At 38.6% G+C, this 13122-nt stretch overlaps 1 protein-coding gene across 13 annotated transcripts in view; it reads left to right on the top strand.

Moving 5' to 3' along the window:
• LDB3 (LIM domain binding 3) overlaps positions 1–13122 on the top strand; it is a 128660-nt gene that overhangs the window by 60236 nt on the left and 55302 nt on the right. For 10 of the 13 annotated variants that reach the window (XM_055790111.1, XM_055790051.1, XM_055789945.1 and 7 more), the window contains exon 5: positions 2685–3091. In XM_055790111.1, the coding sequence (XP_055646086.1) occupies positions 2685–3091 (407 nt within the window). Of the gene's footprint in view, positions 1–2684; positions 3092–7816; positions 7840–11276; positions 11481–13122 lie in introns of all 13 variants that reach the window. The other 3 variants (XM_055790002.1, XM_055790247.1, XM_055790171.1) reach the window with 2 other exon arrangements.

Raw genomic sequence — 13122 nt, 5'->3', positions numbered from 1 at the left:
TTAACTTAGATAAAAGCCACAGTTTTCAGGGTAACAAACAAATGTAACTCTGGCATATCCTTTTTATTCTCTACTACTTCTGAAGTCTTTTTAAAATACTTGGTTTGTCCCTCTCTGCTAGCATGTAAAACTCATTTGCACAAGTGGTGACTTAATTTATGAATGTAGCCTTGTGCATTTGTGCCTCTTTTACATCACATTTTTAGAGAGAATCCCTGTTTTCTGTTTGTTTAATGATACTTGAAAGCTTCAGTAGGCCACTTAAAGGATAGTTGTTCGCTGTGTCAGGGTATAATGACTGAAGTATGTAATTCTAATATACTTATTTAAAAAGGCATAGTCTGAAAAACGCTTTTAGGATTATCTATTTCTATGGCCTCAGGCAGCTATTAATGCCAGCTAAAATCTCTTCCTGTTTATTACTAAGAAAAATAGTCTCCGTTCATTTTATCGGCCTTACATTTTTTGCTTCAAAACATATTCAATGTATTTAACATTATAATTAATTATATCCTTAGACCTTTGGGGGGGGAGGGGCAGGGAGCATAGCAATTAATTTTAATTAATCAGGCCATATTGTCTTGGTTTTTTCAAATGTAATCTCCCCAAGCTTAAATATGCAATATAAAAAAATCCAAGAGGAGAATATAAAATATTTATTTTTCTAGTGAACCTTAGTATCAGAATTGGTAAATGACATTAATGATAACCAATACTAGCAAAAGTAGAAAATCAAAAGGCCAAATTATTGTCAGGCCAGTGTTTCACACAAGACTGTGGGGGAGATGTGTGTAAGGTAAAGACAGAGACTGAAGCAGCGCCAGCCCAAAGGAGGCAAAATCTCACTTGCAGGCTGCCACCTGCTTTTGTACAGGCTTTCCCTGGCAGCAGATGGTGGCCTCCATCCCTTCTTCAGGGTAATGTCCCCTGCCTGTCCCTGTCCCCCGGAGCTGGACTGCAGCATGCTGCCAGCATTACTGGTGGGCCTCTTAACTGTGAGCCTCACCACCTCTGGGTACTAGTTATGGCTGCAGCGTATCTAGGTCCAGAGGGAGAGGCTGAAGTGATCCTTCTCCTGTAGCAAAATCAATGTAACCCAAGTTTGGCTGGAGCCAGGAGATTCCCAAATAGCATACAAATTGATATCATGGCTCCAGGGAAATCTGTAAATTGCCAAGCATTCAAATAGTTTGTGGGGTACCTCAGCTATACCTTTTTTTTTTTTATCCGAAGTAAGTAACTACAAACAAAAGTGAAGAATAAAACAGCTTTCGGAACTATATCATTCATTATTTTAAAACATGCGCTAATGAGTTCCAGCATTTGAACACTAGGTTCAAATGGTAAACATTAAAAAGATGCTAATCAATATTAGAATCTTGCTATTCATGTTGAGGTCACTGAGCCTTTAGAAGTTAAAGAGTAAGAAAACTGAGAGTAAAGGTATAAAATGACCCCCCTGAGAGTGGTTTTTATTCCTCTTTCATAAAATTGTCCATACTGTGTGTAGGCAGACTTCCAAAAAGCATAATAGGGCTGTGGTCACTGCAGCTGCCAGCAGCTGGAAGGAAGTGAGGCAGTTTAACCCTAAAGGTGCTCTGTGCTTCCCAGGAAGCTCTGGATGGTTTTGCATCAGAATAAGCTTGAAGCAGTGATGGGGTGTTTTAGGCAACATAAGCATGAGTTTTACATGAAACTTCTGCAGAACCCACGTGACAACTTATTTCCTGCACTGTGTTGCTGAAAAAGCAGTATTTTTCTTTTTTGATATTACCTTTTATTTTGGTTTCACTAAGCTGCATTAATAGCAAATCTTTTATGACATTGAAGCATATACTACCGTTTTCCAGGATGGGCTTTGGTGGAATGTTCCTAATTTGAGCACCAGCACAGACTTCTATGGGTATGGGGTAGGAGAAATTCCTGTGACTTTGACTAAGACAATACATCCTGCTGTCCTCGTTAGGAGTATTATCTGGGACATGGCTGTAGGATCGTACACTCCTCATCTACATACTCATGCACACATTCCTTCAAGTGGAAATTATGCAGAAATGATCAGGATAGAAGCATCCTACCCGCTGAGCAGTACCTGTCCTCAAGTCCTGTTGGTCTATCTGCTAACCGTGCTGCATGGCCTAATTAGCATGAGCCAGAGCCTCTAAAAGCAATGCAATGTAATGTGTGGCCTTCAATAACTTGAAGTGTACTCGTGGAAAATAGAATGGTGTGGTTTAGAATCATTATCTTTTTATAATAAGGGCATTGACTTTTATGTTATGACTTATATTATCTCAAATGATTCTGACCTCAAGACATTTTTTTAAATATTTCTTAATTATCCTAGAAATTATTAGAGTGTTGTCTTTATATAAACTTATTGCTATGAAGTTGACTAGTAGCAAATGCTTTCTTAATGTTAAGCTTCTTTACTTGTCAATTCCAACTAAAACCCAGTAAAAAAAAATAATGCCTGAGTATGCTCTGCTTTCCTTATCTTAAAACAATGTGTTTCTGTGTTGAAAATCTTCCCTGAAAGGTTGGATGCTTTGGCCCCAACCTATTTATTGCAAGTTTATCAATATGTTTAGAAAGCAGTAATTGCAGATATGTTATTTTTGCATGTGTTCTATGATTGCTCTTTTCTTTTTTTCTTTTCTTGGCCTGCATGTTTGCTACTACAGGAACCTGCTTGGGAAATCAATGGCAACAGAACAACCTTCAGTCCTCTAACTAACACGGCGACTGGGCCTATGGGTAGTATTTTAGCAACAAACGGAACGTTTTCAGGCTACCTCAACAAGCAAGAGATCAGCTTTTCAAATAGCTCTTCCTACTCAAAGACTACCACAGTTAGATCTTCCATGTCCTCTCAGTCTGTGACTTCTGACATTTCACCTGAAAAGAGTAACCTAGGTTCCAAACTAAGCCCTGTATTGACTGATGGCAGTAGTCCCATACACCAGCTGAGCCCTGCAAGGCAGTATAACAACCCTATTGGCCTTTACTCAGCAGAGACTCTAAGGGAAATGGCTGAGATGCATAAATTAAGTCTCAACCGAAGGGCTTCGGAAGGTGGACTTCCTAGAGGGTAGGTAACGTGGTAAAATATTTAATAGTTCAATAAGTAATGGATTTGCTGAAAAAATGAATGTAATAGTACCTACCCGATTGTGCATTTGTCTAGTAATCATGATTAAGGTCTCAAACAATCATTAAATTTTTCCAGTAACCCCCAAAACACATACACAGTACCATTGCAGAATAACTCTCCGTCTTTGGGATCTGAATTGCAATATGGATTGGCAATAGCCACCAGAGCATGAGCAGGAACATTAAGACTGAAGTAACTGTGACCATCTCGGGGTTCTGGCATTTAGCGATTTAAACTAATGCACTCACTCTCACAGAGCCAAGTATCGCTGTCAGCCATTAAAGAAGCTGTTATAAAACAGATCTGGTATCTGGTACCTTCCTAAAGAGAAATTGCTTTGACCAGCAAGTCTGACATGCTAGTCTAGTGGAGTATCCCGCTATAATTCCTGCCTTAATGTATTAGCTTTCCTATGTAAAGTGAGTCAGGATCGCAGTATTTTGAATCCTCTGGTTTGAACATTGTCTGCCTCACTTCCGTTAGCTGTGCTCTTGGCTTGTATGTCACAAGGAATGATCTCCAAATACTGCCCAGGGAGTCTGATCCCATGCTGTCAAGGTTTTCAGTGTTACTGTATTGCAGATGAACTGTTTTATTAGTCAGTTTGTGAAGTGAGGAGCTTGGACTACAATACATGAGAAAAAGCAATGAGAAACAGGTTTTCCTAGTTTTTATGCCTTCATGTACTAATTTGCAAACAAATCTCTAGTTTGTTTATTTGTGTTTGTTTAAATTGAAGATAAATTTCTTATTATGATTAAATATGGGGGGAAGTGTACTTTTGACACTAGGGACCGGCTGTATGAAACCAGAAAATTCCAGCCATCCAGTCAAGGTCTGATAGCAAACGCATATTTTCAAGTACTTTATATCCCATTGCAGAAGCTCTTTGTAAGAGTAAAACCAAGGGGTTTTAAGTTGTAGCAAATTAAGGATATTTTATCCTTATAAAAGAGCATTTATACATATTCTAGATGATTCAAGCGGTTTTAGACGATTCATTGTAACTCTCTTGAGCACCCAACAATCCTAATTAACTTATCTGAAAAAATCCTATCATTCCTTCTCATATGGATAATTAAGAAAGGCAATTAGTGTTTTGAAGAAAGTAATTTCAGTTAGTAAGCAAGATCAGCAAAATAAACCTCAGAATGCTTCTCTCTTAATTTACAGTTTTCTTGAGGAGAACTAATCCTTGTCTTATTTCAATATGCAAAGTTTCCCGGGAGTGTATCTCGTTATCTTTTTCCCACTGTCTTTACAACCCTCCTGAACATCTGCAGGGGTAAAGGGGGAAGGGGCTCTGTTTCGGATGGCTCAGCATTCTGACTGTTTCTTTGTTTTCAAAACTACAACACGGATGCACCCCTCACTCACCAAAGTCAGTGTGAACCATTCTGTTGATTCCAGAGGGCACTGCGATAGGACTATGTAATAGAACAAGTGATTATTGGGCTGCAGAGAAGCTGTACCTGCAGAAAACACTTCTTCACTGTCTTCACTCTGCTGCTTTTCTGTTTTATGTCTCCTTTACATGTACACATGTTAGCGCACGCCTGTGGCAGTGCACTGAATTACAAAGCAGGGTTCTGCCTTTGAACAACCATCTGAGATTATTATTTTTTTTCAGTTTGAACAAAATTTTAGGGAGCTGCTGTCTATCTGCCTGTAATATCTGTAGCACTGATCAACAAGTATATTTATGAGAAATCCTCTAAATGTTCTGTTAAAAAAAAATCAGCCTTTATCCTGCAGCCCAGGAACATTCTGAAAAGATGAAAGAGCCCAGAGCTACTAAGTATATGTGTCTCTTCAGGTTATTCCTCTGAGATGCAGAAAATTGTACATCTTTGTTTACATGCAGAGAAAATTTTGAGTTCAATAACCCTGTCATTCCCACTCCCGCTGGAGTGTTACCCATGAAGTGAGAGGCATCTTTCCTGATGCCCTGTGGAGCGTAACATGGAACCTGTAACCGCCTTGGGGCTTGGTGTCATCCATGATAGTCTTGATCTCATTGTGGATATATGTGAAAGCGTGTAGAAGGAAAGCCCTGTAAGGTCTGCAAAATCAGCTCAGGACTTTGGCAGGGATGGTCTTTTCATATAGTACAGCGTGAGATTCTGTGTAAAGATTATGAAATTATGGTGCTCCAAAACTGTGAATTTATTATGCATTCATGGACATGCACTTAGCAGTATGGTAAAAAGCTATAAGATTCAGGTTTGGGGGTTGATCTTAAGGTATATTTCATATTTCCATTTGGCGTCCTGTTCACCAAGTCATTTAAACTTAATTGTGTGAATTCCTGCTGGAGGTTTAGCTAAACCCTTTGGAAAATGCTATCAGAAAGCTAAAATTGTTTTTGAGATTATTTCCTTGATCTGTGGAGAATAACAAAGCATCTGTTTTTCTGATACACTTTTACATTAAAGCTTCATCACTCTGGCCCAGGGTGAAAAATAGAAGTGGCCCGTTAAGAGTGCAGCACTCGATGTGCTGAAAGCTCTGGAAAGGGGAGTATGAATAAATACGAAGAGTGAGTCATAGCTTGTAACGTGGTTCTTTTTCATTGCAGTGTAAGTTATTTTTCACACTTTAGGTTAAGGGCAGTAAATACCTGTCCCACAAGTACGTGCCAGGTGGCTTGGGTTACTAGCTTCTTAGTGTGACCTCTCTGAGTAGCAAGTTGGGTGTTTCATACATGTCCGTATTTAGAATCAAACTAAAATAATGTGTGGCTCTGAACTGGAGAGGTTTTTCTCATCTCATACTAAGCATAAGGAGAAGTAAGGCTTTATTCTTTTTGAAGGAAGCTGTAGTAGCTTCTTCACATCAAAAATCTTTAGAGACATGGCTGTTGAGCTGTTCTTGGGGTGTGCATGTAATGATTTTTACCTTTGAACATACTTTTATATGCAAACAAGTGTTTCCTCTAATTAAGGTGTATTTTAGGGACGGTAGTTCTGCCTTTGAAATATTATTTTATGTATAAGGCAGAGGCCTGGATTAGAAGATTAAAGCAGGCATCAGAGTCCACTTCAGAAAATGATACTATTATACTATGTTTCATTGTAAATGAGTACCCAGCTGTCCTGCACATACCTAAAACGGATATAGCATCACTGATGTGCTTACAGCCCAGTGTACTGGTTCCTGTAACAGACTGGTATATTTGGCTTAATGTAGGGTTTATACAGTTAAAAGAATATTCTTGAATCTGAAAGTCTGAAGAACAGTAATTGCAGGAGGTGATCTGTGATTGCTTTTTCCATGGAAATGCAGAAGTGCAAAGCCTTTACTGCAGCTTTGGCTCGTTACAGTGTTTTAGGTCATGAAAAAGGCAGCTGCATGAGCCAATGCAAAAGAACTGTGTGTAAAAAGAGGCAGTAATAGCAAAGGTTCTGCAAGGCAGAAGCAGAGGCAGACAAATCCACTTTGAATGTCGCTCTAACAGTATAACATTGCTGTCCAGTATTTTGTATCAACCCCAGGTCCAGAAATGTTATAGCAACAAGTTGGAAGGTTCAGCACCCAGTTCTGTCAACAGCATTCTGTGCAGCTAAAGAAGAAGGAATGTTTGTTAACTGATCCTGGACTCTCTTCCTCTTTATTTTGCAAAATGTGATGAATTACTTCACCCAAGAACATAAGAGCAAAATCCAGTATTCTAAGCTTTGAAAAAACTAAGTTAAAATAAATGTCATAGCCTATTAATGCTATATGTGCAACCAACAGAAAGACTTACTAGCAAATAATATAATATTACAGTCTGAGCACACTATCTGTTCATCATTCCCAGCTTTGGCCCGCATCATACAAAACTCATCATAGGCCTTATGTTTCTTTGGAATTACTGTGCAAGTCTCTGTCACTTCTTGTTTATGCAGCGAAGCAGGATGTAGCATGAACATTTTTTCACACAGTTTTTTCATACTGTGTACATACCAGATGGAATAAAATATCCTGATACAGATATCCAAAAAAACCCACATAATGCATGGACTTAATTAATTTCATATGGAATAAATTAGAAATGACTATTCTGAAGTTAATTGGCTACACCGCTGTTGGCATAACATAGGTACAGTCAATTTAGGCCAATACTTTGTTAAGTACAAAGGCATTTTCCTTAGCTTTAGATGTAAAACATCTACCAATATATTCTTTGGATGTTCTCCAGCATGTAAAAGACCAAAAAATCAATCTTGCAATACCAGCTTTGAGGGTGGCCCGAGGAGAACAGACTTCATCCCTGAATATTTAGTATCCGAGTGAAGAATATAATCTCTACTACTCATTTGCTATTTTCAGAGGACAATATACTCTGCAGATGCTTTTTTCTTCCCTCCACTCCCTGCCCCATACACTTTGATAACAGTATTTTCAGGGATGCACAGCAATAAAATCATGTTCAAGGGTCAGCCAAAATGCCATGGTACCCTACTAAGTCCTAGTGGATCAACTATAATCCCTACATTTTTTCCTTTCTTAATCATATTGGTGTTCTCAGGCATACTTCTGGGTGTTTTTTTGTAGAGGGTCTGAAAAAAACCTTTAGTAAGCTTTTGTAAATACCTGTTGCCCTTTGCACTCTAAAAACTATTGACTTTTTCTGTGTGGTTGGTTTTGATGTTGTTTGTTCTCTTTCTCTTCTTTTAGGTCATAACCAACACCGCTGCCAAGTTAGTATCAATTCTATGTAGTGCCAAGTATTTGTGTTATGCTGTATGTGTGAAGATTTGTTTTCTGGGGTAGCATGATCCCCTGTGTTCCTGCTGTGTCTGCTTGCAAGTGGAAGTATTATTTTTTTTTTTTAAATCTTATTGGTATGGCAAGCGTCATGCACTGCCACTGGTGTCCAGTGGTGCTCCCTTCTCAGCACACCATATGTTCAGCATTTCTTGGTGATGTTCTAATGCTGCAAGTGCAGCCAGCATCTGAGCTTGCTCAGCTCTTGTAAATGCTTTCAAATAGTTTTGTCTCTATAGTCTGGGTTTAATTCCTCCTAACTCTTTAAGTAGTCTTTATGCCTTCAAGATTTGGGGAGTCTTATCTGTGCCTTTCCTGGTGTATTACTAGTGATATATTTTTAGCCTCAACATTAATTTCCAAAGTCCCACTCCACTAAAATTCAAATTTAGGTTGGTGTGAGATATTGATATGGAAAAAATCTAAAAAGTAATTTACCTTAGAAAAACACATTGCCCAAAAAAAGAAGCAACTTTGAAAGTATGATTAATCCGGTTTATTTAGGAAAGCTCACAGAGTCCTCAGCTTTGATCTTCAGTTTTCTGAGGGCAGAGGATTGTCTCTAAATTCACACTTTCTGTCCCTGAACTGTTGTCCAGAAATTGCTGGAGACTGGGTTAAATTCAGCATATTTATATTAGTTAAACATGAAATTGAAACTGATGAGAGAAGGTTAGAAGTAGTAGAATACATAAAATTGAAATATTTGATGCATATAATTTACGCTAATCTGGCATTCTCTGTTGATTTTAATGAGGTGTGCATGTGATGTCATGCAAATGACATAACTCCTTTGGAGTGATGAAATTCTAGCCAGTTTACATTGAAAATTATTCTTTTACAATTGTCTTAGAAAGTGGAATTCACATTATAGGGGTGTTTTTAATTTTACTTGCTTTGGGATTTATTTTTCCTGGTCCTGTTCCAGCTTAGTAGAAAAATCCCATTCATTTTGCAGAGGTGATCCAGCTGTCTCTAGGACCTTACTTCTGCTACCAAGTCCTAGAGCACAGCACCCCTTACAAGCACTAATATCTTCTGTTTACTTCCAGAGTTGTAAAAAAAAACCTCTGCAGTTTAAAATCTGTACCCTTTTCTTTTATTTTTATGGGAATTCTGTTAACTTCAGTGGAAGTTTTGCCTTGGTATGTGTAATGTGACTAAAAGCTCTTGAAAGACATCACTGAAACCATCTAAATACCACAAGTGAAAGCCCAAATCACTACTGCTGCTACCATTAGGGAAGTTTATGCTGTTCTAAGATTACTGGCTTTTATTTTTGTAAATGATTGTGGAAACTAATTGCTTTGAACCTGAAAAGTGGCATATTTAACCTCTGTCTTTTCATTCACATAGTCTTCTCAGATCTTGGGTTTAGAGCCTCTTAAATATTTCTAACAGTGTGGGGGGAAAAGAACACTAAATTCAAGATCTTGAGGACCTGTGTGTTTGTAATTATCGTGTGATCGTTTAGGGTATTACGAAGAAAAGAGATACCGTTGTTCAAGTAAAGCATGTGCATGCTGGAAAGAGTATAACAATCTGCACGTCTCTGCACATCACCCTTCAACAGATGATGTCACTGTAATAGTAATATTGTCATAGCTGATAAATAATTAATGGAGAGATATTTTAAACATGAGAATGTCTTTGTAAAAAGATGATTTTCACTTTTTTGAATGCATAATGCAGCTTCCCAGTTCCCTCCTTTAAAATGTGGATGTGCGTAACTGCAGGCTGTGGCTGTAACGCAGCACATGTGTATTTATGTCTCTGTTCCTTGAGCATGTGGCTGTTAATGTTCTCTCAAGTATTTTGAATGATGTGTGACTCTGTCTCTTACTGTCCATCTTCAGTCAGGGCATCCCACCAAGCAAAAAGCTGACAACATAGCAGAATCTGCTGGCTGGGTGGCACATCATCTTCGATCATCTCTGAAAGATTAAGTCAGATGGCTGCCAGCTTTACTTGATTTTCCCTTTTCCTCCATGCTGGGTTGAGGGTTTGATTTTAACGCTCACCCACTGGGGCTAGCCCATGGCAAACAGGCACACTATTTTTCCCTTGCCAACCAGAGAAGCTGTTGTTTAGTCACATGAAAAAGCTCAGTGAAAGACTTAATATTAGCTGATAAATTTATGGTGTAATGGTTTTAAAGTGGAAAGGAAAATCGTTCCAATCAAATGCGATTACATTTTTTAGAATTTCTTTTGGTGGGGAGATAAATCCATTTCCAGCTTTTGAGCTCAGTTCAAAACGAAACCTTTGTGAAATATTTGTTACTTCCCAAAGGACAGGAATCTCAGTTTTGGCCCGTTTGGTGAGCATATGGAATCTGTACTGCTGGCATCTTTCTGCTGCTGGTAGGACAGGAACAGCAGCCCAGAGATTTATCTGATCTGCTGTAGGTTAGGGAAGAGCAGCTCCTTCACTGACTGACAGCTGAGGCTTAGCTTACTCACCAAAACTCCAGGCAATACTCAGTCCTAACTCTAGGACTAGCAGGATGTACAACTAGGTGCTGCAAGGAAGCCAGGTGCTCTGTAGCTGAAGTCTGATATTCAGCTGACTCCTTCTGTTGCAATGAGAGCTTCAGTTAACTCGCTCGTGGCTCGATTTCTCAAACAAAAATTCTTGCTCATAAACAAAGCTACTGGAAAATATGCCGGCTACTCTTCCAGCTGCAGTTGTCCTGTCGATTGCAATGTGGGATATTTTGATCAGAGGCTGAGGTTTATCATGCTATAGCAACACTTAGGGCTGGCTGTACAGAGATTTTGGGAAGATTGATTTAGCCTCAGTGAGGAGAGAGATGAAGATTAAAAGGTGTGATACTACATTTCACTATGATTAATAATCCAGGCAGAAAGTACTGGAACTTTCTAAATAATAGAGGACCTGACGTCTGTTCACCCCATTGCACTTTCTAGCGCTTTGTAAGAGCCTTCGGAAAGAATGAATGAATGCAGTGAATAAACTGGGCATTCTCTGCAGTATGTATGTACGTCCAGAGGCATGCGTATATACATATGCATGCATATGTTTGTATACACTTACATGTATATATGCACGTAAGAATAGAATTGTAATATGTGTCACATAAATACTTAGGGATTTGTCATGATTTTCTTATACAACGACAACTGTTTCACCTTTTTTTCTCGTTATACATCCAAAAGTGTCATCCACTAGTGCAGCCAGCTTCTGTTGTTACCTATGTTGTCGCTTACCCTCCGATGAGAGTCTTTTGTGGTGAGATGCCATGAACAGACATGCACGCTCCTCTGTTGGTGCTCTTTCTCTTAACTGTCACGCCTTTCTCCTTTCTTCCTCCCCCTTCCCTGTCGAACCTCACTCTTGCATAACCCAGCACGGAGTTCACGGAGCGTTTCAACCCCAATGCCTTGAAGGACTCTGCCCTGTCTACACACAAACCCATTGAGGTGAAAGGCCTAGGCGGCAAGGCTACTATAATTCACGCCCAGTATAACACCCCGATCAGCATGTATTCCCAAGATGCTATCATGGATGCAATTGCAGGCCAGGCACAAGCCCAGGGTGGAGAATTTGCTAGGTAAGGTTATTTCCTTGTGTGGAATGCTCTTTCTCTGCATGATACATCTAACAGTCACTACATGCATGACACGGCAGGTCTTCCTGGGCTCTTTTCTGGAGTATCTTCCACGTGGAAAAAACCAAATCAATCCTAGGCAGTGTTTGAAGGCACTTCATCTTTTCGAAGTTAAAAGAATGAGTAGTTAAAAATGCAGCATTTCTTTTTTGGTATTCTTCCTAGAACTGATAAACCCCACAAAAATATACTTGGTGCTCTGTATATGACATTGGATGGCTTTTTTTTTTTTTTTTTTTATGGTGACCATGCTTTGTAATAACCACAGTATTATAGGCATAAGTTAGAAAGAACAGGAAAGGGAAGGTAGAATTTTTATTGGTAACACAAAGAATGCAAAATATTTATTTAGTACTGGCTACTGATTTATTCTTCAGCTTGTAGTGTGCAATATATTTACCCCTATCCCTCGTTTACATACCGAACATGTGTCCTGTACATATCCTTTGGACTATGGCAAAATCCATTGATCTTTAATAATTCTGCTTTTCCAATGAACATTTCTGGTACTCTTACCTGATAAACTCATCCACAATTGTTATGACTTAACTGAATTACCTGTGCAATGAATGTAGCCAGGTTTCTCCCTTATTGGGTATCTTTCTACCCAAAATAGAACTTACCTTCTTTTCTTGTGACACCAAAATAATAGGTATAGCGACACACCTTAATATAGTTTCCTTTCAAAATGTTAGCTGCAGGCTTATTCAAAATATAGATGGTTTATGTATTTGCTTGTGCTCCTTTTTACTGGCCATTTCTTTTCTTTTTTTTTTTTTAATTATTTTCTTTTTTCCCCACTAATTTTTTGCACCAGTATTATTCTGTTGTTCATCGCAACTCTCCCTAGTAATGGATCCCAAACAATACCTTTAGCTGGTTTTGACCATGACTTAGTCTATCTCCACAGGTGTAAGTAGACTCATATTTCCAATTAGCAAAGTACAATGAAAGAATTCATTCCATCTCTGTGTTCTTTATAATGGTTCACATCTTTCATAGGCATGGATTATACAAGATATTTTATGATATATTGCATTTTCTACTAAATGCTGTAACATTATACAATGGAAATAGTAATGTTTAAAAATGTTACCTATTTAAATGATCAGATGATGATAAAGTTTCACTGCTGAGCATGTGGATCCTTTTCATTTTATAAACTGCACATTACAAGAATTTCTCAAATGCAGTTCCAATCACGGGGTGGCTGGGCTGGAAAATGTCATCTTTTCCCATCTGTGGAAGAGATTTAAACACAAAGTGTTGTGGGAAGAGGAAAATGCCCTTTCCAGAAAATTCCAGATAGGGTGAGAGAAGTCCAAAAAGAGCAGCTAGAACTGGAAGATCAGCACGCTTTCCAGGGGGTTTAGGAATCTGCCTTAACATGTAAAATTGTGAAGTAAGCAATCTGAAAAACGAGAGAGGCTTGAATCATAAATCATAAGGTGGTAATGAGTTATATTAGTATACAAATACAACCTGGAAAGAGCTGAATGAATGGATACATAGGTAAAAAATAAGAAATTAAAAATTGATTTTCATGGACTGTTGAGCCATTGCACCAGTAGCAGCAAGAGTTGTG

This window comes from Falco peregrinus, chromosome 1 (genome assembly GCF_023634155.1).
Source record: "Falco peregrinus isolate bFalPer1 chromosome 1, bFalPer1.pri, whole genome shotgun sequence".
In the NCBI taxonomy this organism is placed as follows: Eukaryota; Metazoa; Chordata; class Aves; order Falconiformes; family Falconidae; genus Falco; species Falco peregrinus.
This window is presented reverse-complemented; position numbering and strand designations above follow the sequence as displayed.